Source organism: Ctenopharyngodon idella, chromosome 16 (genome assembly GCF_019924925.1).
Source record: "Ctenopharyngodon idella isolate HZGC_01 chromosome 16, HZGC01, whole genome shotgun sequence".
NCBI classification, from domain to species: Eukaryota; Metazoa; Chordata; class Actinopteri; order Cypriniformes; family Xenocyprididae; genus Ctenopharyngodon; species Ctenopharyngodon idella.
In genome coordinates, this window is record NC_067235.1 from 2,199,859 (window position 1) to 2,227,390 (window position 27,532).

General features: G+C 34.2%; 2 protein-coding genes across 5 annotated transcripts in view; one reads left to right on the forward strand and one right to left on the reverse strand.

The window, feature by feature from the left end:
* Nucleotides 1-2,598: 2,598 nt before the first annotated feature.
* LOC127497498 (cytochrome b5 reductase 4) lies at nucleotides 2,599-15,116 on the forward strand. 2 transcript variants are annotated; one of them, XM_051865979.1, is made up of 17 exons: nucleotides 2,599-2,762; nucleotides 3,985-4,103; nucleotides 4,261-4,414; nucleotides 4,655-4,755; nucleotides 7,050-7,134; nucleotides 7,362-7,397; nucleotides 7,521-7,593; nucleotides 7,915-7,972; nucleotides 8,085-8,178; nucleotides 8,246-8,278; nucleotides 8,855-8,977; nucleotides 9,756-9,896; nucleotides 10,010-10,159; nucleotides 10,761-10,911; nucleotides 11,931-12,017; nucleotides 12,364-12,525; nucleotides 13,522-15,116. In XM_051865979.1, exons 1-17 carry the CDS (start codon nucleotides 2,651-2,653, stop codon nucleotides 13,574-13,576), a joined length of 1,734 nt encoding a protein of 577 aa, XP_051721939.1. In that variant the 5' UTR covers nucleotides 2,599-2,650; the 3' UTR covers nucleotides 13,577-15,116. The 2 variants fall into 2 exon arrangements, with proteins under 2 accessions (XP_051721939.1, XP_051721940.1); XM_051865980.1 differs by lacking the exon at nucleotides 2,599-2,762 and adding an exon at nucleotides 3,692-3,710.
* A 2,148-nt stretch (nucleotides 15,117-17,264) lies between these two features.
* The window catches only part of csf3r (colony stimulating factor 3 receptor (granulocyte)), a 29,689-nt gene continuing 19,421 nt past the window's right edge, over nucleotides 17,265-27,532 (reverse strand). For 2 of the 3 annotated variants that reach the window (XM_051865976.1, XM_051865975.1), the window contains 8 exons: nucleotides 25,132-25,330; nucleotides 24,855-25,043; nucleotides 23,338-23,436; nucleotides 23,022-23,168; nucleotides 22,788-22,922; nucleotides 22,044-22,140; nucleotides 21,732-21,813; nucleotides 17,265-20,005 (listed from right to left, as the gene is read on the reverse strand). In XM_051865976.1, coding sequence (XP_051721936.1) covers nucleotides 19,523-20,005; nucleotides 21,732-21,813; nucleotides 22,044-22,140; nucleotides 22,788-22,922; nucleotides 23,022-23,168; nucleotides 23,338-23,436; nucleotides 24,855-25,043; nucleotides 25,132-25,330 — 1,431 coding nt within the window. In that variant the 3' untranslated portion in view covers nucleotides 17,265-19,522. The remainder of the gene's footprint in view (nucleotides 20,006-21,731; nucleotides 21,814-22,043; nucleotides 22,141-22,787; nucleotides 22,923-23,021; nucleotides 23,169-23,337; nucleotides 23,437-24,854; nucleotides 25,044-25,131; nucleotides 25,331-27,532) is intronic. The other variant, XM_051865977.1, reaches the window with a different exon arrangement.

Consider the following 27,532-nt stretch of genomic DNA (forward strand, 5'->3'; position numbering starts at 1 on the left):
CATGTAGACGTAAGGGTCAATGACGTGACGCCTTTCCATTAATTGGTCTTTAAACGACTTAAAACGTATTTTAAGGTCTTTCTTTCGGACTTAAATGTTATAAAACATTTTATATTCACAACTTAAAGGTAGGCTATTTAACACTTTTTTTTTTTTTTTTTTATGCAGCACATTACTGTGTTGTGTTAGTCATAACAAAAAGTAGGCCTAACTAATTATGCAATAATACACTTCCAGTGTTCCCGAAGGATTTCACAGAAAATCTGAAAAGAAGTTTAAAAATATAAGATGGAGGCAGATGACCCATTAAAAACAATGAGCATTTACTTTTAAATTGTAATATACAGTCATGTCTAAAAGTGATGTTTGGCCTAGACAAATTTATCTTTACCCTTTATTCACTTCATTTGAACTCTTTCTCTCACTGTACCGTTTTATATTATTGTTTTATAGCCTATTAAAGCTATTTTACTTTAAAAGATAACACAGTAAACAAACAACAAGCATATTGATGAGTGCATGTGAAGAAGTTCATCCAGGAGTAGCAGTTGAGTGTCATTCTCAGAGGAAAGAGGACAGCAGCATGTCTCGCTCCTCCATGAAGTTGCCCTATTGACCTGGAAATGGACAAATCACAACAAAGTGAATTTTAGTAGGATGTTCAACAGTCAAAGGACGTGTGATTGTAGAGAGGAGAGAGAAGTTCATTTCCAGGTGATGGAAATGAGCAAACCAGCTGTAATCCAGACCTCTGCTCTTCTACAAGGTTCAGCTCCAGATCCTCAGCGTGCTGCGCTCAAACAAAGACAGTCAACCAAAAAAAAAAAAAAAGACCAGTATCAGAAATAAAGGGATTTTATGATGTATTCAAATGAAACACAATCAGATTTCATTGTAATAAAAATGTGGGTTACTGAACTTTAGTTACAGAGAAAATCCAAAGACAACAAAACTACCATCATAAAAGCAGTAGAATAGAAAACACTTAAAAGGACATACAGTACATGTAACTGCAGCTCATGAAGACATCATTAAATGTCCTTTACAGTGCGTACGATACTAGTTCAATGCGTTTCAACACTCCAGTTAAGTGGTTACGGCTTGAGTTAAAGCAAACAGCAACAATAGGGTTACCTTATATTTGATCTGTAATGTGACTCTTTTCAACATTTACCACAACAGCTCAAACAGTGGCATGTATGGAAAGAGTCATACACAATAAGCAACAGAAAAGATCAGTATTAGAGTTTGTTTATGTGTTTTTATATACAGTATGTTTATATGTTTTTGTGATTTTAATTTCAACATACCGTTGACATTATTTTACGTATCTAGAGATTGACCTTCATGAGAAGACAGCCTGCCTTGTTCGTAGTCGCACACAAGAACTATAAAGACTACAACAACATTAGAATAGAACACATAGAAACATTAGACTACAAACGACGTCATTAGAATGTTACTGTTGCTGTTGTACAAGGAGCTCTAAAAATACTACAAAGCACAAGCATGTAGCTAGATAAGTAAATTTGACTTATTTACATACTGAAAACAATCTAGTCTCCAATCATGGAATGTCTCAGACTTCATGTTCGAGGAAAAAAAAAAAAAAAAAATGTCTTTCACATGACTCATTCAATGTGCAGGTGGAACACCAAATCTTTCTGTGAATAAAATAAAATAAAATAAAATAAAATAAATAAAATAAAGATGATAATAACCAGTTTGGCGTTTCCCACAGCAAAAGCTCAAGAAGATTGTAGAAACTCTCAGATCTACAGGCTTGCGATGTTTTGGGGGAAAAGCAGCACAGATCAATGAGCTCTACTGTATTACTGTATTAGGTAATAATGATATTCTTCATAATGATTCATTTTTTTGCAGTTAATCTGAATGCATCACATTGCATCGATTCAATTTGAATAGACATCTGTGGCTGCTTCTTAAAATGTGTCTTTTAGCTCATGACTATTGTTGAGGCCATCTATATTGTGTCAGAATCAGATAAATGAAGAGTGTCCAATAAAGAGGAGTTATTCTTTTCTCTCTCAGTAAATGATCTACTGATAACCCAAGAATTCACTTAAAGATGAAAATGTAGTCAAACTCATCTCACACAGTCTTCAAGACATTTTTAGTTGTACATGAATTAATCAAAGAATTTTGTTAAAAATAAATAAATAAAAAGTAAAATTTTGTGTAATGCAAAAGCTTTGACAAGCTTTGTAAAATGTTTAACTCAAGGATTCAGAGTTTATATTTCATCAAGAAAACCACTTCTGCATCCTTGTCATGTAAAGTGTGATTCTGAGTTACTGTTCATATAAAATATGAGTGTTTGACTGAAGGTGGAAGAGCGCAAGAGGATGTTTGAGGTTTCTTACAAAACACAATGACGTTAGAGGAAATTTGTTTTAAACTTTGACGCTTTATTCAGGACTGAGACTTTTATTTTGAAGACTTTGAAGTCCTGTGTCATTCAGTGTAATCTCTACTAGTTCCTAATGGTAGGATTAAACAGATTAGCCAATAATAAAAGTCATGCAAGATCAGCATGTACCTCCTGTCAAAATATAAAGCCATGCATTTGTTTGATCTGACAGATAATTAGATTTTTAAAACCACTGATTGTAAAAGTTATACCCCTGGAATGGTAAAGGAAGATGAAGAGGACTTTGAGGAAGAGGAGGAGGAAGATTATAGAGCTGAAAACAGAGGAAACATTTCAGTTGTCTTTTCTGTCATCTCCAGTGTTTTGTCTGGTGAGTTTTTTGATACATAATAACTACCAGGTTTAAGAAACAGTCTGTAAGTGGAGACAGTAGAAGCAGTTGTGCACTTACAACACTATCATACCTGTTGCATTAGACAAAAGATGAAATGTGGTCCAAAGTAATCATATTAACTTCAGGGGCATTATATTATTGATCCATCATAACCGATTTTGGTTTCTAAACATTTATTTAGTCTAGGTGGAAAAATATTAAGGGTAATATAAAAATGTAAATGTCTGAGAGACAGCTGGTAGATATCAGAATTAATACATGTTAGTTCATATATTGCACACTATACAGGCATTAAAATACACATCAACAACAATAAAACTAAAAGCTAAAAACGAAGCTAATCTAAACTAAGCTATTTTATTTCAGACCAATTGCATTTTGCATTATGTATAAATGTATTTATTTCCACATATATTCGTTTTTATGTTTTATTAATTAAGAAAACCAGGCCTATTGCAAGTTCTCATTTAATTTACAGGGCTTAGACACAAAACGAAAGAGAGAAGAACAGCAAGTGAAGTAAATATATAAATAAATGTAAAAACGAAACAAGAAAATATATGCACAGGCTCAAAAGAATAAATAATACCCTTCTACACACAAGAAATAAATACAAGATCATCATGTGTGGTATTAAGAAAATATATATATATATATATATATATATATATATATATATAATTTTTTTTTTTATCAAATAAGTCCAGCAAAATCCTAGATTTTTATTTGTTGTTGTTTTGTTTTGTTTTTGTTTTTTTGACAGGGCTTTTATATAGCCTATGAATAAAGACTTAAAGACTACAAACGATGGTGATTTGTCATATATTCGTCTTTTATTATGAAATCTGCATTTCATAATATAAGACGGCAATGACGTCACATTCTCGCGACAGTTTATTGAGTAGTAGGAAAGTGCTGCTGAAGGTGCTGTTGTGACAGTAGTGTCATCGCTACTGCTTATTACGTTTCTCTCATGTTTATGTGTGTTTTTAGAGCAGCTGAATTGGGTCATGTTGTCATGTTGGATAGGTCAAAAAAATGAAGCCACTTGCCAAAATGAGGAAGTCGCATCTCACAGCACTCCCATAACACTTCCTTACAAGTGAACTCCCACGATCAGTGGCGTTCAGTGTATTTTTGCCAGTTTTTTTATTTATTTATTTATTTCTGATTAGTGATATCCAGTGTGTTTGGACAGGTTTTCTCAGGAATTGGCGTTGTTTTAAAGCATCAGTAATGTTGAACGTGCCATCGCAGTCTTTTCCGGCAGCTGGATCTCAGCAGAGAGTCGCACCAGCCGGACAGTCCAGAAACAAGGTTTGACCCTTAAACTACGTTATTGTCATGATTTAAGGGGTGATTTAAATGCATAGACAGATGAGCCGGATATTTATTCATATTTAACATTAGTGTATGTTTAAATACAGTTGTGTTTACAGCTATGTAAGTATGTTGCTGTGTGTAACGCGTACAGGTGGCACTAAAGCCCGGTCACAGTCTGCTGGACTGGATCCGACTGACCAAGAGTGGACGTGATTTGACTGGACTGAGAGGAAGACTGATCGAGGTGACAGAAGAGGAGCTGAAGAAACACAACACCAGAAATGACTGCTGGACATGCATTAGAGGTAGAACTTGAACAGCAAATCATCATATTAGAATGATTTCTGAAGGATCATGTGACACTGAAGACTGGAGTAATGATGCTGAAAATTCAACTTTGATCACAGGAATAAATTATATTATAATAAAATAGAAAACAGTGCATGTATAATTTTTTCTACAGTCTTACAGAAAAGTACTCTACTTTTGTCAATATAATATTTTGATTTTATATTAAAGTCACCATGTTTGTGTGTTTTTTGTAGGTATGGTCTATAACGTGAGTGCCTACATGGATTTCCATCCCGGTGGGGAGGCGGAGTTAATGAGGGCTGCTGGGATTGACAGCACTGACCTGTTTGACCAGGTAAAATGCTGCATGAGCAGAACTTGAATGCTGTTTTCAGAAAATAGTCCATGTTTTGATCTCGAACGCTTACAGTATTAAAGTACTTACAAATCATTTGTAAACTGTTTATAGTTAATTCATAGTTTATAAACTGTAGCCTCTACATTGTTAATATATTAATTGGCTATTTACGAATAGTGAGTTCTTCATTCATTGTCACTGTAATTTACAAATGATCATTGTAATCATTAGCTCATACGTAAAGAGTCAGTATGTTTAGTAACACTTTAGTATAGGGAACACATATAAACTATTAACTTTTTAACTTTTCCCTCAATAAACTCCTAATTTACTGCTTATTAATAGTTAGTAAGTTAGTTGTTAAGTTTAGGTATTGGGTAGAATTAATAATGTATAATATGGTCATGCAGAATAAGGCATTAATATGTGCTTTATAAGTACTAAGTACTAATAAACAGCCAATATTCTAGTAATATGCATGCTAATAAGCAACTAGTTAAAAGACCCTAAAATAAAGTGTTACCGTATGTTTTTGTTACATACCAATATCTACATATAAACAGTGAGGTCAGTCTTATTTTAAACCAGAGTTCATGAAAACATTAAAAAGTTATTCAATTAATAGTAATGAGGTGTAAAGAAATGTTTATGTATAAAGCAAATTTATGCTTAATGCACTTGTTAACAATTTACGAAACTATTAATATCTAAGGGTTTCTGGTACCACTTCAGTATAGGGAACACATATAAACTATTAACTATGACTTTTCCCTCAATAAACTCCTGATTTACTGCTTATTAATAGTTAATAAGGTAGTTGTTAAGTTTAGGTATTGGGTAGGATTAATAATGTCGAATAAGGTCATGCAGAATAAGACATTAATATCTGCTTTATAAGCACTAATAAAAAGCCAATATTCTAGTAATATGCATGCTAATAAGCAACTAGTTAAAAGACCCTAAAATAAAGTGTTACCAGTTGTCTTAACAAGTTTGCATAGACACAAAAACATACATTACTGACAGCATCTAAAACATAAACAATTTATGTATGAACAGATTTACTGACGTACAAATGTTTACAAATCCTTATTAATCTATGATAATTGAATTCATGGAATTAATCAGTGCATTCTATTGAATTTGGGATCAGTGACATTGTTTTCAATTGCATTTAATGAGGTTGACTCAGTTACTTAATTATAACATTTCTTTTCCGTGCTCAAAAATATCTATATTATAGTATATTGTAACTAAAATTGTCACCATAAATGTTATATTTAAAAAAAAAAAAAAAAAAAAAGATTATGTTTAGCTTAATTTGTAAATATTTTATATTTCTATTGCTGTATTGTACATTTTGGCACATATCCAAACATACAAAAAAGTCTGTTTTTGTGTCTGTAAATGTTACATCTACATATGTCTTATTTTAAGCCAGTATTGTTCATGAAAAAATTAAAAAGTGAAATTAATAGGAATGAAATGTATAGAAATGTTTATGTATAAAGTGAATGGATGCACATTTATGCCTAATGTATTTGTAAACATTTTAGGAACCATTAATGTCCAATGCAATCAATGTCCAATAAAGGTTGTTTTTAGTATTTTCCGTGACCTAATGTAAAGTGAGGACTATTTATTCCTTATAATCATTAACAACTCCTTTACTGTTGGTTTAAAAAACTACATCATTTAGGTATGGTTAACAAGTTGTTGCATTATCTAACTCTTAACATATGGGCTAATTAAACTAATAATTAAAGTGACACTGAATGAAGACCTCACTATTTTTATATAGTCTATTAAAGGTGCAGTGTGTAAATTTTAGCGACATCTAGCAGTGAGGTTGCGTATTGCAATATAGAGAAGCTACAGTGGCCAACACAGGACAAAAATGTCGTAGTCTGAGACAGCAGAGAGAGGCTAGTCAAGCAAACGTGCTCTGTAGAGCACTTTGTCCATTTAGGGCTACTGTAGAAACATGCCGGCGCAAATGGCGATTTAACATGTAAGGGGACCTGCGGTTTATGTAGATATAAATGGCTCATTCTACGGTAATAAAAACGGTTCCTTATGTAATGTTTTTATACACCACTGAAAACATAGTTAGGTATATTATATTGCATTTCTGTCGATAGATCCTCCTAAAATGTACACATTGCACCTTTAATGTATTAACAAGACTGCAATTTATAAACTACGAATCAAATTAAAACTAATAGTTGGTGAATGATTTACAAGTGCTGTATACTTCTTCTAAAGTGTCACTGTATTTTTGTCCACCCCAGGTCCACCGGTGGGTGAATTATGAGTCCATGCTGAAGGAGTGTCTGGTGGGACGGATGGCAGTGAAGCCCAGTCCTGCTCTTCAAGGTTCTCTTAGCACTTTTGACAGTAGAAAAGAGTTCAGCAAGATGCACATAAGTTTGTGGAAACATAATTATTTTCATACAAACATGTTGTTTAATGAGCTGGAAATGAAAAAATCTGATTTATTTGATTTAACCTGAAATATCCCTTTAAATTCAGAACATGAAACATGAAATAAGCTTTTTATGGTTGTTTTAATTCCTCGTTACGTGGTTCTTTGGTTATTACAGCTCAAACAGAGAAGATGGAGAGCACTCATTTGAACGGTATGACAGCAAACCCATAGTTCAACTATGTGGATTTCTAGTTATAAATGCTGACTATGCCAATACTTAATTATTTATTTGACTCATGAGGAGTAATTGTGTGTATGTTACTGCTCATACCAGGTTTGTCTGCTCCTCCACCCTTAAGACTGGAGCCTTTATCTGCTCCTCTCCCTGCCAAAGATCATCGCCCACGGTATGTTTGACTTTTGTTATATCTCTATTGTAAGAACAATAGTACTGAGTGACTCATTCATTGATACATTAACAGCTGGTCTATGTGTGTTTTATTCCAACTTCTTATGTTATTCAGCATTCAGCTGTGGTTGCGGTCTAATGAGTAATGTTGAGTTTACGTGTTTGATCTCAGGGAGAGGGTTTATTGTGCTGTCAGTCTTACAACACTCTAAAAATATTAGTATTTTATTAAAATTAAATTATATTAAAAAATATTAAAGCTAAAACTAAAATTGAGGAAAGCTAAGTCACACTGTGCATTTTTTTCCATATGACTTAGGTATGACTGGTTCCAGACAGATGGCACTGTCAATATTGTTGTTTACACCAAGCGAAAGGTTGGTGCCAACTGATTTTCATAAAATCCAGTGGTTATGTGGCTGTCTTCTCTCATATGTAAAAGAAGAAAGTTTAGTAAAGTCAAACACTTTATTGTTTTCACCTCACCAGATTCCCAGCTCCGGCTGTGCAGTTGTGGATCTACAGGGTGATACTCTTCGGGTGGAGATGCTCTTGGGGAAGATGTCATACCTTCTCTACTGGCGTGAGTCTTTCACCAGCCACACAGACATGAGTTGATTATGGAGTTGATAACACTGTTTCTTTTTCAGGCCTGTCCAGTGAAGTTCAAGAACATGTTGATGGTGAGTAGTATGTTAAATTACAGTAGACATGCTTTTTTGTGTTGAATCTAGAATTATATTGAAAATTATCTGTTCAAAAAAACCCACTATGGCGGTATTAGCGTTGTCAAAAGTACAAACTTTTCAGTACCAAGTCGATACTGAAATTTTAAAAATGTGACGATACCAGCATTTCCTCACTAGCATTTTGAGCGCTGTTGATATGTCTGTTCTGTGATTGGCTACAATGATCAACGCTCCAAAAACATGTTGTAAATAGACATCAGACGTATCCGCTTTCTCTGTGAAGAGCGTCAAAGATGTCAATTTACAACATGTTTTTGAAGCGGTGGTCATTGTAGCCAATCACAGACGTATCTGCTGAGCGCTTTTGACAACACTATGCGGTACAATGGTACATTGATGGAATCAGATTATATAATGTATATAATTCAGATACACATAGTACTTTACTATTGACATAGCCCCGAAGGTAAGTAAAGGAAAAAAGAAAAAGACATTTTTAGTGCTTATTATGAATTATCAATATTTTTTCTCATTCTAAGTAAGTGTCTCTATATTTCTCTCTGCTTATAGTCCAGACGGCTCACTCTGTAGGAAAAGTTCAGGTGTGTCTGCGCAAATCTGTTAAAGACAAGTGGACACAAGTGGGACAACCACTAGAACTCCATGACACATTTACTCAGTGTAAAGATCGTGGTGAGTAACAAACCTGTGAACTCCATTGTCAGACAAAGGTCTAAGTCAATTTGTAAAGATAAAGTTATAGAGGAACTCATTTGAGATATTACATTGTTTTGTGACATAACATGAACTAAAGGGGTACCACAAGGCTCGGTGTTGGGCCCCTTATTATTTGCTTTTTATATTATTAATTTATGACACAGTGTTAATGCAAATTTTCGTTTTTATGTTGATGTATTACTGCTGTGCTTCTACATGAACAATTTTCTTGGAATGTTCACAAATAGCTTTTAAAATAATACAAACCTTCCAAATTTAAATTAGTTCTAAATACAAAGAAATAATGATTTTTACCATTTAAGGTGTTCATATTCAAACAAATATTCCTGACTACTTTAAATATGAACGTTTATTATGTGCATCAGTGCCTAAAGTAAGGACTGAGTTTGGGAAGAAATTGTTTGTATCTGCTGCTCCTTTAAACCTTTTGTTAAACCGTTAAACAGTTCTAAGACAGAGTAAAAGTCTATTTAAACAGATATTTTGGCTGATGTTAATATTTTAATATAAAGTTAGATAGTACATTTGCCTGTTTACCCAATTTCCTCTTCATTGCATTTATTTATTTATTTATTTTCACGTTTCTTTCTGTTTTATGTGAAATTTCTTTATTGTTGTAATATGCTGCGAGGTCTCTCTCTCTCTCTCTCTCTCAAAAAAAAAAAAAAAAACTTTGTAAAACATAAAAGATTAATAATAATAGTAATGTTTAATAACATTTGTTTTATCACAGGGCTCTTCTACAGGGAATGTGTGTTGGTTTCAAAAACAGAAGTCACACATGACACGCAGGTCTTGCGTTTACAACTTCCTCCAGGGTCACGTATGCCAGTTCCTGTGGGGAGACACGTCTACCTCAAAACGTCTGTCCAGGGTAATATGTCACTTTGTCACACATCAAATGCTCTTCTAATCTACAGTAATCGAATGAAAGTTGACGTGCTTATGGAGTGTTCAGCAGGCTGGTTTTGTGTGTTCGTCGAGCAGGTACAGATGTTGTGAAACCCTACACACCAGTGGATCAGACGCTGATACCTCCTGCACAATCCAGTGCTGAAATGGGCTCAGACATACATCTCATGATAAAGATCTATCCTGATGGAGTGTTGACCTCACACCTCACCAACCTTCCTATTGGTTAGTAACTTCTCATATCTTTTTTTTTTTTTTTAACCTTTTTTATTTATTTATTTATTTTATTTAAACAGTATTATGTGCTTTTATATCAGGGTTTTTAACAAGACATTTAACAAGTCTTTAGGGAAAATCCACTGTTGTCCATAAATCTGAGAGTCATATAAAATCTCAAAAAAAAAAAAAAAATTATACATAGGAGTTAAATTATTTTTTTCCGTTCCGTTCAGTTTACTTTAATTCTTAACTTCCTACACGAAGAATTGAATTTGAATTAAAAACTCTCTCAATTCAGTTCTACATCGTGCACAACCCTGTTTCACATACTGGAAAAAAAAAGTGCAAATAAATTGTACATTAGTTTTATTTTATTGTAACTTCCCTATAATTTCTCTGAAACATATATTTATTGGACTTTGGTGGTTGAAATCTATTGAAGAAATGGTTTGATTCAGCTCACAATTTTGAAAAGATTTTAATAACTGTACATTTTTTTATTACATTTTAACCTGTTTTCCGGTTTGAATATAGCCATGAAAGCTGGAATTGCATTAAATCACAAACAAACCTTTCTAACTAATGTCATGTTTTTGGTCTGTTCCAGGAGCCACTCTGTCAGTAGGGGGTCCTGAGGGCTCCTTCACTATGCGTGTCCTGCGTGATGTCACTCATTTGTACATGTTAGCAGCCGGCACAGGATTCACACCCATGGCTCGTCTCATACGGCTGGCCCTGCAGGACCTCACATTAATCAGGTCTGCCCCATACAAATCTAGAAAAACACTATGAAGAGACAGTATTTGGTCACTTAAGTCAGTTGCAATCTGCAGTTTCTGCAATGACTTTTGCGTGTATCAAGGTGATTTTTAGTAGATGTATGTATAAAGTCAGTTAGTTCACAGAGTTGTCCTAGCAAAGCCACCATAGGCATAGTTCATCACATTAAAGGGTTTGTTTAGATGGCCCACTCGGTAGAAAAAGTTGTGTCTGCACAAATCTGTTGTAGACAAGTGGACGCAAGTGGGGCAACCACTAAAACTCCATGACACATTTACTTGGTGTAAAGATCGTGGTGAGTAACAAACCTGTGAACTCAATTGTCAGAAAAAGATCTAAATTAAGTTCGTAAAGAAGAAGGTATAGAGGAACAAATTTGAGATATTACATTGTTTTGTTACATAACATGGACTAAAGGGGTACCGCAAGGCTCGGTACTGGGCCCCCTATTATTTGAATTTTTATGTTATTAATTTATGACAGTGTTAAAGCGAATTCTCATTTTTATGTTGATGTATTACTGCTGTGTTTGCAAATAGCTTTTGGAATTTTACAAACCTTCAGAATTTAAATTACTTCTAAATACAAAGAAATAATGATTTTTACCATTTAAGGTGTTCATTTTATGTTCTGATTCCATTTATATTTAGTCTTTTTCCTCCAAAATGTTTGTTTTTAGCGGCAAGAAAACAGATTCTTTGTCTACAACATGGAATAAAATCCATGTATGTCATTCACAAGTGTTGGTAGGCAACCACTATTGGGAATGCTTACTAGCGACCTCACCGCCAGCCACTGTGAACTGTGAACGCAGCTTTAGTGATTAAGTGTGCTTCTTTTTATACTTAGCCTCTACATCATAATCGCCTGAAGTGACACACAATTTTAACTGATCCTACAGTTTAAATGTTTTCCTTAATTTAAGCATTAACACTACACTTAACATGTTTGTGCGTATTCAAGCAGGCATGATTTTTATTTTGGCATGTCTTTTCAGAAAAGCCAAGCTGATGTTCTTTAACCGTCAGGAGAGGGATATTCTTTGGTGCTCTCAGCTGGATGAACTTTGTACGAAAGAGGAAAGGTATAATTTATCACATTACATAAAATATGACTGTTCTATCAGGAACATCACATTTTTAACTACACTGTGGGCTTATGAAGTGGCTCTAGATCAGTTAATTGCCTTTGTCAAGTCAAGTCACCTTTATTTATATAGTGTATTTATATATACATTACAGATTGTTTCGAAGCAGCTTCACATAAAAAAAATAAGAGTTTTAATGTTGCAAAATTCCTCAATTTTGAAATGACTTTGGTTTCAGCTGTAAAGCAGCTCTACAGAAGACATTAATGTCATTATACAGCTCAATTCAGATTCACTGTTGATTCATTTGGGCAGCATCCTAACTGTCATGTATGTTTGTCAGGTTTGAGGTGGAGTATGTTCTGTCAGAGCCTGCAGACTCATGGAAAGGCAGAAGAGGGCGGATAGATGCTTGTATGCTGCAGAACTTCCTGGAAAGACCAGACAACTCCAAGTGTTTAGTGTGTGTGTGCGGCCCAACTGGATTCACGGAGTTAGCAGTGCAGTGAGTCATTTGTTTAATGGTTTACACACACACAAACATGCTTTTGATATATTAGAAGCTGTTTGAGTGAGTGCTTTATTTCATTTAACACACGTGCATTAATTTTAAAAAAGTTGCACAGGTCCTAGAGGACAAAAATGCCTGTCAAAAAAAAAAAAAGGTCATAAAATATTATATATATTAATATTTTTGTCCACTTTTTGGTAGTCCTGATCAGAACTACCAAAAACTATAATTAATTTTTAAGATTTTAACCCTTTAAATGCCACTTTGTTTACATAAGGCCACAGTTGATGAAAAAAAAAAAAAAATCTATTTTTACATATACTATACGCTAAGCAGAATTTTTTGGGGGGATTCTTACAGTCTTGGACATGTCAATGATTAGCAGAAACATTAACTTTGATGCATTATTAGTTTTTGTCAGTGTCAAAAAAAAAAAAAACTATCACTCACACAAACACTTCTCAGTTCATGCATACAAACCACACTCTGACATCCTTACATACACATCCACACATTTATAGGTGCATCATTTATTTAGTTGGCCTAAAATGCCCTATAATACAGCAGAAGCAGAAAACAGGAAAAAGCGAGTATTTGCTCCGTAGGCCAAACCTGAGAAATGGCGCCATCTGGTAGAAAATCATAAAAATGTCAGTTTTGAAGCCTTGCCAACAGAATGAAAGCCTATGAACAAAAAATGCATGATATTTTGCCCCCTTAAGGTCCTGAGTGTAAGTATTTGTGTGTGCCTAGTGTAAAATAGATTTATAGAAGGAAATGAGGATGAAATAAATAAAGTTCCAATACAAATACACACTTTTGGCAAAATCTACGCTGTTTGCATTAACAAGAAAAACATTAAAAATACCAAAAATGAAAAAGACAAAAATGTCTCTAAGGACACATAAGGGTTAATTTATGCTTTACAAAGATTTATTTACTGTTTGGTTAATGAAATGCTTGTTTTTCTCCTGGCATCCTCTCTCACAGATTGGTCAGACAGCTGGACTTCAGTGAAGAAGAAATTCACATTTTTCAGGGCTGATTGAGACACTGGAGAGTAACATGAATTTCTTATATACACACACCTGCAGACTACTTCTATGCATATAAAATGCACTTTCCAGTTTAATGAAACTGCAACAAGCGTTCTACTACATTGTCTTTTCATTTGTGGAAATCCAGTGTACAATCAAACGCGTGCACTTCTACATTCTCGCATAACAGAGACAACCACAAAAGCACTTGCTTTTCTAACATTTCTATTAGAAGATTTTCCCACCGACTTCTGTCACCAAACCATTCAAATACCAGGCCATTTAAGACGGCAGCCTTAAGTAGAATAATTCTCCTAGTTTTGTTCTTACACTGAAATAGAGGATCAGTTGTGTTGTCTGAATGTTTTTTTCAGACATATTTGAACCTTCACAGGGACATGGGAGGTTTAGTTGACATGGGCGATGTGTAATGCAACTAAAGCAAAACTTAATGAAAGAAGCAATCCATGGAACCAATTTTGTTGCTGTGTCTCCATATAGCAGATTGAAATCAGTATATCAGGATGCAATACATGGGTCATTTTACAATGAGAAGTGTAGTTATTGCTGTTTGGAAATGATAATCTGACTGCCAAATGAATAAGCATTCTTCATAACACTGTACTTAAAGCCTTGATGTATAATGCATTATAAAGGTATTCATAATGTACATTATAATGCATTAAATCTTTTTGTAACCAAAGTTAAAATGCATTATAATATTTTCAGATTCCTTGTTACGGCTGAAATCGGTTGTTTGTCATGTGTTTAATGCAATAACTTTCTAAAGGTGAATAGATAAGTGTTATAATAATGTATTATAACTGGTTACAATTATTCATGAGATCATACAATGCATTATAAGGTTCATATTTATTGCAATAACCATACTTTTATAATGCATTATATATAAAGGTTTCAATGTAAAGTGTTACCAGTTTCTTTTATCTCAGAATATGTGCAGATAATGTTCTAATATGTTAAATAGAGTGCAATTTCCCTACACAAATGTAAACTCCTTAAATATGTTTTGTGCCTCTAGTGCTGTCGTATCTCAACTGAAATCTGGTGGTGTCACATTTATCTGCACTGTAAACTCATATCACAGGTCTGATGTCATGAAAGTCAAATAATTTCATGCGATGAAAACTATTATAGCAAAGCACTTTCTGTCATATCTGCAGACCTTTTTTTTTTTTTTTTGAAGGATCTGATCATGCAATGTGTTTATTTTATGTTACTTAGGATAAGATGTGTTTGTATGCATTGCAGTCCAAATATTTATTTTTAGAAGAAAGCTCTGAAATATGAATGACTGTATAAAACTGATAATTATTTGACTCACCAGTCATCTTTATACAAACAACTGATGGCTTCCAGCTGACAGCTTTCACAGGATTTCCTCTTGATCAGTGTTCACATGCAAGGAAAGGATGGGATGTGGCATTAAACTGTCAGGAAGACGGTGAATACAGTGAATTAAATGGTTGAAAAAAGTGTTTATTGTGTCTTGAGACTACTTGATTAAATTAAACACTCCTTTGGAAAGTTTTGTTGTTTAATGCTCATTCTGTATGTCTGCAGTCTTTAGTCTGAAACAGGTATTTCACCTGCAAGAAGACAGTGACCATACAATACAGGGCAAGGTATTCAGTCAAATCACTAAATAAAACTAAACACAACATAGTTGGAGTTTTAGAACATTGATACATTTAAGGTAATTACTCAGCTAACAAAAATATGTTCTAAGAACGTTTTTATAACGTTCCCATTAAGTTATGAAAAAATTATTTTTAAAAAACGCCCAGTTTTTTACGTTTTATTATTTTTTTTCTTGAAATGCAAACATTAAGGAAACATTCCATTTGATGATTGTTCAAGCATTATGGGAACATTACTTTTGAATTCTCTCTGAACGTTCTGAAACAAGTAGTAAAAATGTTTGATAAACATCCAACTAAAACATAAAAAAAAAAAAAAAACTCCAACGATGTATAAATAATGATTGTGCTAACATTTTGAGGACATTATTAAAGACCAGATAACTTAGAGCAAACATTCTATTAATGTTACCGAAAGAACATTTGTTCAAAACTTTGAAAGAACCTTGCCAGAACGTTAGCTAAAGTTCTGAGAATGTCTTAATTTTTCTTAATGTCTTAAATCTTCATTTAATTCAGGCACATGCTTTGGCACATAGATTGATTAATCCCTGACTCTGAGTACTGTGTAGGCCTAGTTTCTCTATGTGCAGAATAAATTGTCCTAAAAAATCCTAATATTTAATTGGTAAATGACAATACACGAAAACAACAACAAAATGTACTAATACAAGCTCACATTTTTCTTTTTAACAGATGCAAAACAAAACTGTCACCTGTTTTAGTCTTTTTCACCTGAAAATAATCAAAATAATAATCTCTTTTCATAATTATGAAGTTATTTATGATAATTGTGACAGTATATGTCAATGTTTTTATTTTATTTAAATTTTTTTTTTTGGGTCAGGGTTTTTTTTTTTTTTTTTTTTACCCTGAGGTGGAAAGTGCCTTCCATAGCTTGCAGTCTGAATTTAATGTAAAGGAAGAAAGAAAGAAAGAAAGAAAGAAAGAAAGAAAGAAAGAAAAGTGTACCACAAAACGATAGCAAGAAGATAAGTATTTTTAAGGACCTGGTTCTTTTAATGAATCATTCAAGATGACTCACAAACTCACATCAGTCTGAGGAATCCTTCACTAAATGAACTTACTGAATCCGCCTGGGCATTTTTACCAAAAGCTTCGTAAAAGGCAGTAGACCATAGAGACTATTGATGCCAGTGGTTTCTACATGCTATGCTGGCTTGTCATGATGCTTTTGGGAAATGCATCCCAGAGCGGTTATAGAATCTGCATCTGACTCACTTAATGAACTGAATGTGAGGATGTCTCAAAATCAATGTTGTATAGTTAAGGTTTAAAAAACTTAAGGGTAATTGCTGATTGTTTGTTCATTGCATGTTTAAAACACACATTAACAATTGAATTTTTGCTTTATATATTTTTATAAAAAAATATCTTGAAACAGTCCTCAAATTCGGCTGGCCGATCTGTGTTTCAAGAGTGCTGATATAAAACGGTCCAACCCTCTGATCAGCGGTCAACTGGAGATAGGCCTCTGGTCCAACAGCGTTGGGACGTCTCACTGTCAGTGCATTAGTAGAGGGGAATTTTAAGATTTTCGACTATTTCTGCAATTTACAAAGTGACTGTCTTTATTAGCGAGTCATTGAATTACTCATTCAACCCATTTGTTCAAACTGCTGATTTATTCGACTGTCTTAATGAATGTATAATTGAATCAGTCATGTAACCAGTTTGTTCAAAACACTGAATCATTCAGGAATCAAAAACCATCTCAAATTCCCTATCGGTATATACTGCAGAACTTATTGCCATTGCCTTGAAACATCTGCAAGACAATTCATTCTTTAAGATTGAGTAAAAGAGATTGAAGCCATGAAGCTACACACTTAGTAGTTGGCAGTATGTGCATTTTAATGCTGGTTTTATAAAGTCTGTAAACACAGTTTCGGCAGAGCCTCTAGAAAATAATGTTTTTTTTTTTGTTTTTTTGTTTTTTTGTTTTTTCAAATAAACTTTACATACTGAAAAATGGACCAACACACATTTCAGTATAAAATTAGGAATGGCCAAATCATGTAAGTCTTTTATTTTGTCCTTCCAAAAAAATCTGCTACATTGCCAGATGTAACCAAAATTTGTACTCTTTTAAAATGTTGAAATGCATATAAAATACTGAACTCAAAGCACCATACAGAAAAGAGGTGAATGTATATAAAACATGTCAAACATCAGGTAACATTAATTATGAAGTAAATGAACATAGCATTTATCACTTTCTTTTTTGTCTTTCTTTTCTTTCTTAGATTTTCTCTTTTTCAAAAAACAAAACAAAAAAAAAACATACAAATACAAATCAGACATATTTGTGCTCCTTTTCTAATAGTACATAAATTCAAAATTCAAATATATATTCAATACAAATATACAGCCAAAAAAGTACAAGTATATATATATATATATTTTATTTTTTTTGTCTTATTTACCCTCACAGTGACATAATTAAGACTCAAGCATCTCTCAATTGACACTCCATTGGCAGTGAAGTGACGCAACTGACGCTGGTAGGTCACATGATAGGCAAATGTAGTATGTCCAGATTACACTCGTACTACAAACACTTATACTATATAGAACATACATTTTTAGCGGCCGTGAAGTAATTATTTCGGATGCAGCCCATGTGATTTCTCAAGACAAGTTTCACATATAGACCAGGCAGTGACTTTGCTGATTAGCTCTTGTATTTGGAAGGCGTGGATTACTTAATTAGAGCTGCCATATTGAAGGTTCCACTTTCTCCTATTTGATGAAGTGGTCTGTTTCATCGATATACAGTCCCTGGCAATATTAAAGACAGTTCATATAATTAACTGAGTAGTCACAGATATTCTACAAATACTTCATGTATTAGAATGAGTTCAGTTTAAATGATAGATGAACCAATCAAAGTGGAACATTGCATATCGAAGTTGATTAAATATTTTAGTCAACTGGTGGCCTTAATATACATTATTGTACCATACTGTTTAAAAGTTTGGTGTCAGTGAGATTTTTTAAAAGAAATTCTTAAAAATTATTATTATTATTATTATTTTGCTTTAAATTGATCAAAAGTAACAGTAAAAACATTTAGCACATTTATCGGTTTCCACAAAAATATTGCAGCACAAACACTGATAATAATAATAATCAGAAATGTTTTCTGGAGCAGCTAATCAGCATATCGGAATGATTTCTGAAGGATCATGTGACACTGAAGACTGGAGTTACAAAAATTACATTTAAAAATATATTCAAATTGAAAACAGTTACATTTTTCACAATATTACTGTTTTTACTGTATTTTTGATCAAATAAATGCAACTTTGGTGAGTGTAGTTTTTTTTACTTCTTTCAAAAAGATTTAAAAATCTTACCGACCCCAAACTTTTGAACGGTAATGTATACATATGTATACAGGGAAAGTTAATTGTGCAGTTTTGATGAATGTTGAGTTATTCTGACATATGATATAAAATCACATACCGCATACAGCCTCGGTGTGAACGTAGCCTTTTTGGCAACTCAAGCTCATTGGGAAAACGTACCTGTGGCGACATTTCTACACAATATTTCTTCGCAACACTTTCAAAGTGAAATGTCCAGTAAGTGGCACTAAAAGCATGTTTAGTTTTATCCCAAAAAAAAATAAGGTGAATCTGAAAACGTTTTATTGTGTTGGTTGTTGTACGTATCGCAGCAGTTCTGAATTGAAATGTCAGGTAAGTGGTGCTAAAAGGTTAATGCTCTAACGCAATTGAAAATAATGTACCACCTACACTAAAAACATTTGACATAAACATAAAAACATGACATAAAACATTTTAGCTGCTTTTACAAGTCTTTGAGCTCTTTTATCATGACTCTTCCCATCACAAGTGCACTGCTGTATCAGGTGAGCTACTGAGCAAGTTTACTACATCAGAAAAGCCTCACGTATGGATCTGGTTATGAGATGAAAACGTCAAAATGTATTAGTTTACAAATCATGCTCTACGGTAAAAGTGTTTTGAGGTCATAACATAGTTTTGTGCAAGAAACAGCACAAAAATAAATCTTTATTATCCGATAATCTATCCCTGTAATCATTTTGTGTCAAAAAGAATAAAAGTTGTTGCTGTTTTACTGCCTCTAGTGTTCTTTTCAACTGGACACTGCAGTGATTTCTATGTATTTGTATGTACATTTTCTGAGTTTTGCAAAAATGTTGGAAGAGGCACGTTTTTCCAATGAGCCTGTGTTGCTTTTTGGGGCCCCTGCATGACGTTTGTATATATACTCAAATTCAGTTTAGTTATGATCAGTATGCCTCGTCTCTAACAATCTGAGCATAGGGAATTCTTCCCAAAGTTCTTCATTCTCCTCACTTTCAGTGGAATTCCGAGGGAATGCAGTGAAGTGTTTCACTTTAGTAACACCCCTCACTAGTGGCACATTCTCGTATGGTGGGGGGCTGCCAGGCTCGTCCCCCCCTAACAGGGGCTGTGTGGAATCAGAGCGTACATAGGCTGGCAGAGGTGCCGAATGGCTTTGATACGGACCACCGAAAACAACAGTGGCGTAAGGGACAGAGTCCCTGTCATGCTCCGAGTTGTAACTGCCACAGGCCTGGAAAGAGTTGTGACTCTCATCACGGCTGTAGATATCATGTGACCACTGGCTCTCCTTGATGTAGTCACTCTTGAACAGCTCTTTCTCAGGCAGATCAAGAAGACTGAAGTGGGACAGATACACCAACATAGGGTCCTTGTCTTCTTTAAAGGGAGGCATGCCCTTGGACAAAAAACATGTTAAGATATTAATTTTTAAAATTAACAGTTTGATTAACTATTTCTAATTGACTATTTTTTTTCCCACATATTCAGTACTGGGACTTCAGTACAGTACTTTTTTCCTACTGGATAACATATTTTAGTAATCATCATAAATTAGGTATAATTGGAAAGCTTAAACACTCAAAATTCATCCTTTGAAAACCATCTTGCACTACCATGGAATCGGTACTTTACATCCTTTTCGTGGGCTCCTCCCCCTAGTGGGCGGTCTCAAATTTTACAAAAAGTACTGCATTATTTTAGAATCTTTTTCTAATCTTGACAAAACACATATCCTTGAAAGGTCTGAGACTTCCATGTTTCCATGTTTGGCTGTCATTTTGTGATTTTCTGTCAAGTGATGCTTTGACAGAAATGTATTCATTTTTGACAGGAAAACATAAAAACAATTCAGTAGAATGTGAGTGTCGCTTGTTGGCTATTTTTAGTAAAGCACCAAATCAAAATCTCACAGGAACCTCAATTTTTGTGACATCAACTACTCCAAAACTGGAACACAACTTAGCTAGACATATAGATTGATTTGATTTTATAGCAATTTTAGTATAAAATAAGATGTTTAATACATTTGCTTTACAGTAAACTTAAAGGGTTAGTTTACCCAAAAATGAAAATTATCCCATGATTTCCTCACTCTCAAGCCATCCTAAATGTATATGACTATCTTCTTTCAGACAAACACAATCAGAGTTATATTAAAAAATATCCTGGCTCTTCTCAAACGGCACTTGAGTTTTTGAAGTCCAAAAAAGTGCATCCATCCAACATAAAAGTAATCCATACGACTCCAGGGGGTTAATAAAGGCCTACTGTGAAGTGAAGCAATGGGTTTTTGTAAAAAAAAAAAAAAAAAAAATCCATATTTATACTTTATAAACTACAATCACTGCCTTCCGGCAGACGGCCGTACACGAGTCTAGTTCTGGGGGAAGAGTGACCTCTGACCCGACGCATGATATACTGACGAACACGAAAGCACAGAGCAAAACAAAACACTGGTCAGGAATTAGAAGTCTAAAACGAGAATTTTTAAATAGAAACGTCAGAGGATTTCAATATAAGAGAAGAGAAGCTTTAGTTCGTTACCCAGCCCTATTAGTTTGAACCTCGAGAGGCGTCTAAGCTTACGATACTCCTACATCATGTGTCGGGTCAGAGGTCACTCTTCCACCGGAAGCCAGTTATTATATTATAAGTTTTTAAATCTGGATATTTTCTTACAAAACCCCATTGCTTCACTTCAGAAGGTCTTTATTAATCCCCTGTAGTCATATGGATTACTTTTAAGATGGATGGATGCACTTTTTTGGGCTCTTTAAAGTCTCGAGCGCTGTTTACTACCATTATAGAGATTGAAAGAGCCAGGATATTTTTTAATATAACTCTGATTGTGTTCGTCTGAAAAAAGATAGTCATATACACTTAGGATGACTTGAGAGGTGAGTAAATCATGGGATAATTTTCATTTTTAGGTGAAATATCCCTTTAAACTTCTAGAACTTTTTTACCCTTTCATTTTTTGAAGTACAATAGGTCTGTGTTCCAAAGCAAACCTTAATTACAACCATTTAAGTTTGGATTTTCACATCAATGCTCAAAGAGGGCATGACAGTTAACAGGTTAATTAGTCAAATTATAAATTATACTCAGTTGATCATACATACCTGCAGTGAGTCAATGGTGGTCCACTTCTTAATACTGCTGTTGGCAGGATCGGGAATTATAGGCCACAAAAACATCTTCACCCTATGACAACCAGACATTAGTAAGTTATATTACTAGTACACTGTAAAAAGGATTTCTAGAAGTTGTAAATAAAGATTATTGGAGTATGTTTTACAAGAAAATACTCTTTCAGTCTTTCTACTTCAAAATGCCACATTATTTCAGTGTATTACTTGCAGTTACTTGCAGTTATTTATTTTTTTTTCAGTGTACTGGCCTCGCACAATAATAACGAGGCTGTGGATGCTCACCGTTCATGTTTCCCCAAACAGGTAAACACAACAATGATGATGAGAAGTGATAACCCAATGCATGCTGGGATAACAAAGAGCACCATTCCAATTCCATCTGAAAAACATTTTCAATAATCAGTCAAACCAATAATGAAAATATTTTAAAATCAACATGCCAGGTGTCGTTAAGGAGAGCATTCATATTACACTCATGCATGACTAAATGTACTTAGTGATTATGGTTTGTAAAAGTTATTATTGAAATCTTATATGGCATTTACATATTACTATCATCTGTCTCATCAAACATAATCAGATATGTGTGTGCACAAATGTTCAAAAGTTTGGCTCGGTAAGATTTTTGAGTTTTGCTCACCAAGGCTGCATTTATTTGTGCAAAAATACAGTAAAAATTGTAATAGTATGAGATATTATTACAATTTAAAATAACTGTTTTCTATTTGAATAGATTTTACAAAGTAATTTATTTCTGTGATTCAAAGCTGAATTTTCAGCATCATTACTCCAGTCTTCAGTGTCACATGATCCTTCAGAAATCATTGTAATATGATGATTTGATGCTCAAGAAACATTTATGATTCGTTAATGAATAGAAAGTTTAAAAGAAAAGCATTTATTTGAACCCAGATACTCTCTCTCACACACACACATGCACACACACAAACATACACACACACAATATATATATATATATATATTATACAGTATATATTATTGAACAGTATGGCCATAAATATTCACCAATACTTCCAGTTGTCAGGTACTGAACTGATCCGTTAAAACTTCCACCCATTGTATGAACCTCTACAAAGGCAGAATATATGGTAAACGGCTGAAGATCTTTCACCACAGCGCTGGTCTTGTTAGTATTTATAACTTGAAAAGGGATAGAAACATTGTGGTTAATAAAATAACTATTCAAAAATCTGCTACCATCCAAAAATCTGCTATCAACTTCTTTAAATCCTTGAATACCTTGGATATCATCCGTATCATTCCAAAAGTAAATAGTATATCCTTGAATGATCCCATTTGTCTCATTAAGGGGAATTTTATCCCAGCGAAGATTCACCTGTGAATAACGGATTTCCACAGTTTCTAACTTTGGTGCCGCAGAGGGTGCTGTGAGAAAATATGAAACATTTGTCAGCATTCTAGAATTATACATCTAGCAAAATCTGAGCCCACTAGATGGAAGCATTGTATCATTATCCAGCTTTGCTTTATTACACATCACTTCGCCAGTTTATAGAAAGCCCTCAGATATCCACTACTTTCATGCACTACACACCTTTCTGACGGCTGTATGCCATTAAGGTAAGAGGACGTCCAACCCCGTTAACATATTTGGGATAAACGGAGATCTCATATGGCATGAAAGCCTTTAACCCTGAAATAAAACAGCCATGATTAGATTTGCATGCACTTTGTCTGCAACAAATAAGAATATATTAAGATTAAGTACCAAATACCAATGTACCAAAAAGGTTATTTTATTGGGTTTTAAAGTATATTTTTTAAGTGACTTAGCACCTTTAACCTTTTTTTCTTAACCACATTTAATTTGACACTTGTTTTTCATTATTATTATTACACAACTATTCAAATGTTTGGAATAATTAAGATTTTCTCTTACATTGCTCAGTAAAAACAGTAATATTGTGAAATATTACTACAATTTAAAATAAAATAATACAATTATATTGTTATATAATACAATATAATAATAATATAATTTTCTATTTTAACATATTTTAAAATGCAATTTATGATAGCAAAGCTGAATTTTCAGTCTTCAGTGTTACACGATCCTTCAGAAATCATCCTAATATGCTGATTTGCTGTGATATACTACCATTCAAAAGATTTGGTTAAGTAAGATAATACTTTTATTCAGCAAGATGTCACGATTTAGGCACAGGAAAAGCAGTAGAAAAAAAAAAAAAAAACAACTAGGGAGGCAATCTAGAAGGTATGTTCATTAACATAACCCCTTATTTACACTGCACACGTCTGCGGCAAGTTACGGCTCCGGCAAGGTTTTGTTCCGTCCTCTACGCGGTGTCAACTCACACCAGAAGCATTTCTGCTGGATTCGGGAGACCACGAGATTTGCCTGTCCGACCTTGTTTTCCTTGATTGTTCGTGTTTTTAATGGCCAAATGGTTATATTTTATCCAGTTTAATTGTGTTTATTGCTATGCCCTACTTTATTTTGCTGTAGCTTACGGACAAAGTTAATACACTTAAAAGTCCAGTTAAGGATAAAAGATTTTCAAGTTTTTCAACTTTGAATCTCTTGTCGTCAATTTCTTGCCTCCTAGTGATGTGAAATATAAGCGGGAGTCTTCAAAGGGTGATTATTTTGACTTTATTTTGTATTTGAGCTGCGCCGCTTGGACGTAGCGTCCGTCAAAAATAGACTTGCTGGATAAAGATAAAAAAAGAAAGGAAAAGAAAACATTATTATTAATAACATTTTTAACATTTATTAATAATTTAGCTCCAATTATAATTTATAGTAATTTTGCAGCAAATTAGCGTATTAGAATGATTTCTGAAGGATCAGGTGATCCCAATGATGCTGAAAATTCAGCTTTGATCACAGGAATAAATTATAGTTTACTATATATTCACCTAGAAAACAGCTATTTTAAATTGTAATAAGATTTCAACACTTTTACTGTATTTTGATCAAATAAATGCAGCCTTTAAAAAACATTTTTAAAAAGGCATGATTAATCCAAACTTCTGACTGGTTGTTTATATATAATTATTGATTTTCTGATTTATAATAATAATAAATACCTGTTACTATGGTACTGGAGCTGTTTTTGTCCAACAGAATGAAGGACAGAGGAGCTGCCGGCATCTCACACAGAGATCTCCACTCCAGCACGTATTCCCTGACTCTGGAGGACACCGGGCTTTCCCACGTCAGGAGCACAGACGTCTCTGACTGGGGATGCACATTGAAATTAGACACAGGGTCCAGCCCTAAAACAGGACAAGAAGAAGTCATCAAACAATATCATTTCATTGGGAATACAGTGCGAACAGAACAACTGTCAGAAATAAGTAATACCTTTCTTCCGATACACTGGTACTTCATTAGGATTCGAGCTCCCCTTTGCATTAGTGGCTATCAGGTAGACCTTTTTAATCCACTTGGTGAGACTGAAAAAGCAGTGGCTTTCTTGAGTTACACACAAAGTCTTTTTAGGTTCCTTTGATTCAACAGTGTATGTCAAGTTCCAGCCATTGGCACGAAATTTTTGTGAGGGCTAAAATGAGATGAGGCAGTGGTTAAAGGGAAGTTTCAGGTTTAATACATCTGTGACATGCTGTCAGTTTTCACAGAAAAAAGTAAAAACAAACAATACTTTTGCTTCATGACACTTCTTGGTATCCTTGCATGTGAAAGTTACCAGGTTTGCAACATTGCATGATCATGGCATAAGTTGAAACACTGAACATAACTTAATATTTATAACTGAATATTTATCCTGCTGAAGTGCTTTGTCCCATAAACTTTCATTGCTAGTGTATGATGTATGGTTTGACAAAATTATTCACTATGCTTTCCATAGAGTTTAACTAAAACCTTCATTAACATGACCTCCACAAATGTGAATGAACATCAGAGATCTTTCAATCACTAACTGACTCAGTGGCACCAATTTACCAAAAAGCCAAGGTATGGTGAACTAAAAGTTTCATGATGTAGAAAACATTTGGTGAAAAACAAACACTTTTTTTAAAATTAAAAAAAAGAAGAAAAGAAAATACCACTATAACCAGTAGATGGTGGCAGAGGAGCTCTTTCCACTCCTTAATAGATTTTTTTCCCAGAGACCAGTGTCTAAATGAAGTTCCAGGTAAAAATTTCCCCCTCAGAAAGTCCCTGCTCACGAGGTAGTACTTTTTCAAAGTTCAGGAACTTTCAGGGGAGGGACTTGGGCGCTGAACATGCTGATTGGTTGAGTTCACGCAGCATTTTGATTGGTTGACCTTACGCAGCATTTCATTTCAACCACCATTTTTAAAAGCCTGTTGCGGTGCGTGCAGTAAGAGTTGTTTGCTGTTCAAATCAACAATGGAAATTAAAAAAAAAAAAATCAACTGATGGACCAACAACGAGGTTCAGACTTTACAACCCGAATTCTGGAAAAGTTGGGACATATTTTAAATTTGAATGAAATGAAAACTAAAAGATTTTTTAAATCACATGAGCCAATATTTTATTCACAATAGAACATAGATAACATGACAAATGTTTAAACTAAATTTTAAAATTTTCTGCATAAAATGAGCTCATTTCAAATTTGATGCCTGCTACAGGTCTCAAAAAAGTTGGGACGGGGGCATGTTTACCATGTGTAAACAGTGTGAAGACGTCTGGGCATCGAGGTTGTGAGTTTCTGGAGTTTTGGTCCCATTCTTGCCTGGTATAGGTTTCCAGCTGCTGAAGAGTTCATGGTTGTCTTTGGTGTATTTTTCATTTAATTTGCTCTAAAACCTTTATATACCTTTCAGCATTCATAGTGCCTTCCAAAACATGCAAGTTGGCAATATCGTATGCACTTATGCACCCCCATACCATCAGAGATGCTGGCTTTTGCACTGAACGCTGATAACACACTGGAAAGTCTCGCTCCTCTTTAGCCCGGAGGACACGGCGTCTGTGATTTCCAACAAGAATGTCAAATTTGGACTCGTCTGACCATAGAACACTTTTCTACTTTGAAACAGTCTGCTGAAAGGTATATAAAGGTTTTAGAGCAACATTAAACGAAAAATACCTCAAAGACAACCACAAACTCTTCAGCAGCTGGAAACCTATGTCAGGCAAGAATGGGACCAAATTCCAACACCAAAACTCCAGAAACCCATGACCTCGACGTCTTTACACTGTTTTGAAAAGAAGAGGCGATGCTACACCATGGTAAACATGCCCCCGTCCCAACTATTTTGAGACCTGTAGCAGGCATCAAATTTGAAATGAGCTCATTTTGTGCATAAAATTGTAAAATTTCTCAATTTAAACATTTGTTATATTATCTATGTTCTATTGTGAATAAAATATTGGCTCATGTGATTTGAAAGTCTTTTAGTTTTCATTTTATTCAAATTTAAAAAACGTTCCAACTTTTCCAGAATTCGGGTTGTATTACGCTTATATGTAGAGGACGAAATCCAGCAGGAAATGGAAAGTCGCGCACAGTCCTACATCACTGGACTAATGTTCACGGTACTTTAGACTGCGATGGAAATGCATAGCAACCTAGGACAAAATTCCTAGGACAAACTGTTCCGGATAATTTCAGTGGAAATACGGCTTAAACTTCACAATAAATCTTTTATTTAAATCATGTCTCCGCTTTGTTTGTTATGATGAGAGGATTTGTGCACGTATAAAACATAGTAAAGTTGCGCTAAACATAAACTCATACAGCGTTTTGAGAGAAACTGAGTGGATTCTCACT

Excerpts from the sequence above, each read along its gene's own strand:
- LOC127497498 (XM_051865979.1), top strand. The coding sequence starts at position 2,651 with ATGGTAAAGGAAGATGAAGAGGACTTTGAGGAAGAGGAGGAGGAAGAT. Across the intron at positions 4,756-7,049 it reads GCACTGACCTGTTTGACCAG|GTCCACCGGTGGGTGAATTA; the intron begins GTAAAATGCTGC and ends TGTCCACCCCAG. Across the intron at positions 7,594-7,914 it reads GCCAAAGATCATCGCCCACG|GTATGACTGGTTCCAGACAG; the intron begins GTATGTTTGACT and ends CATATGACTTAG.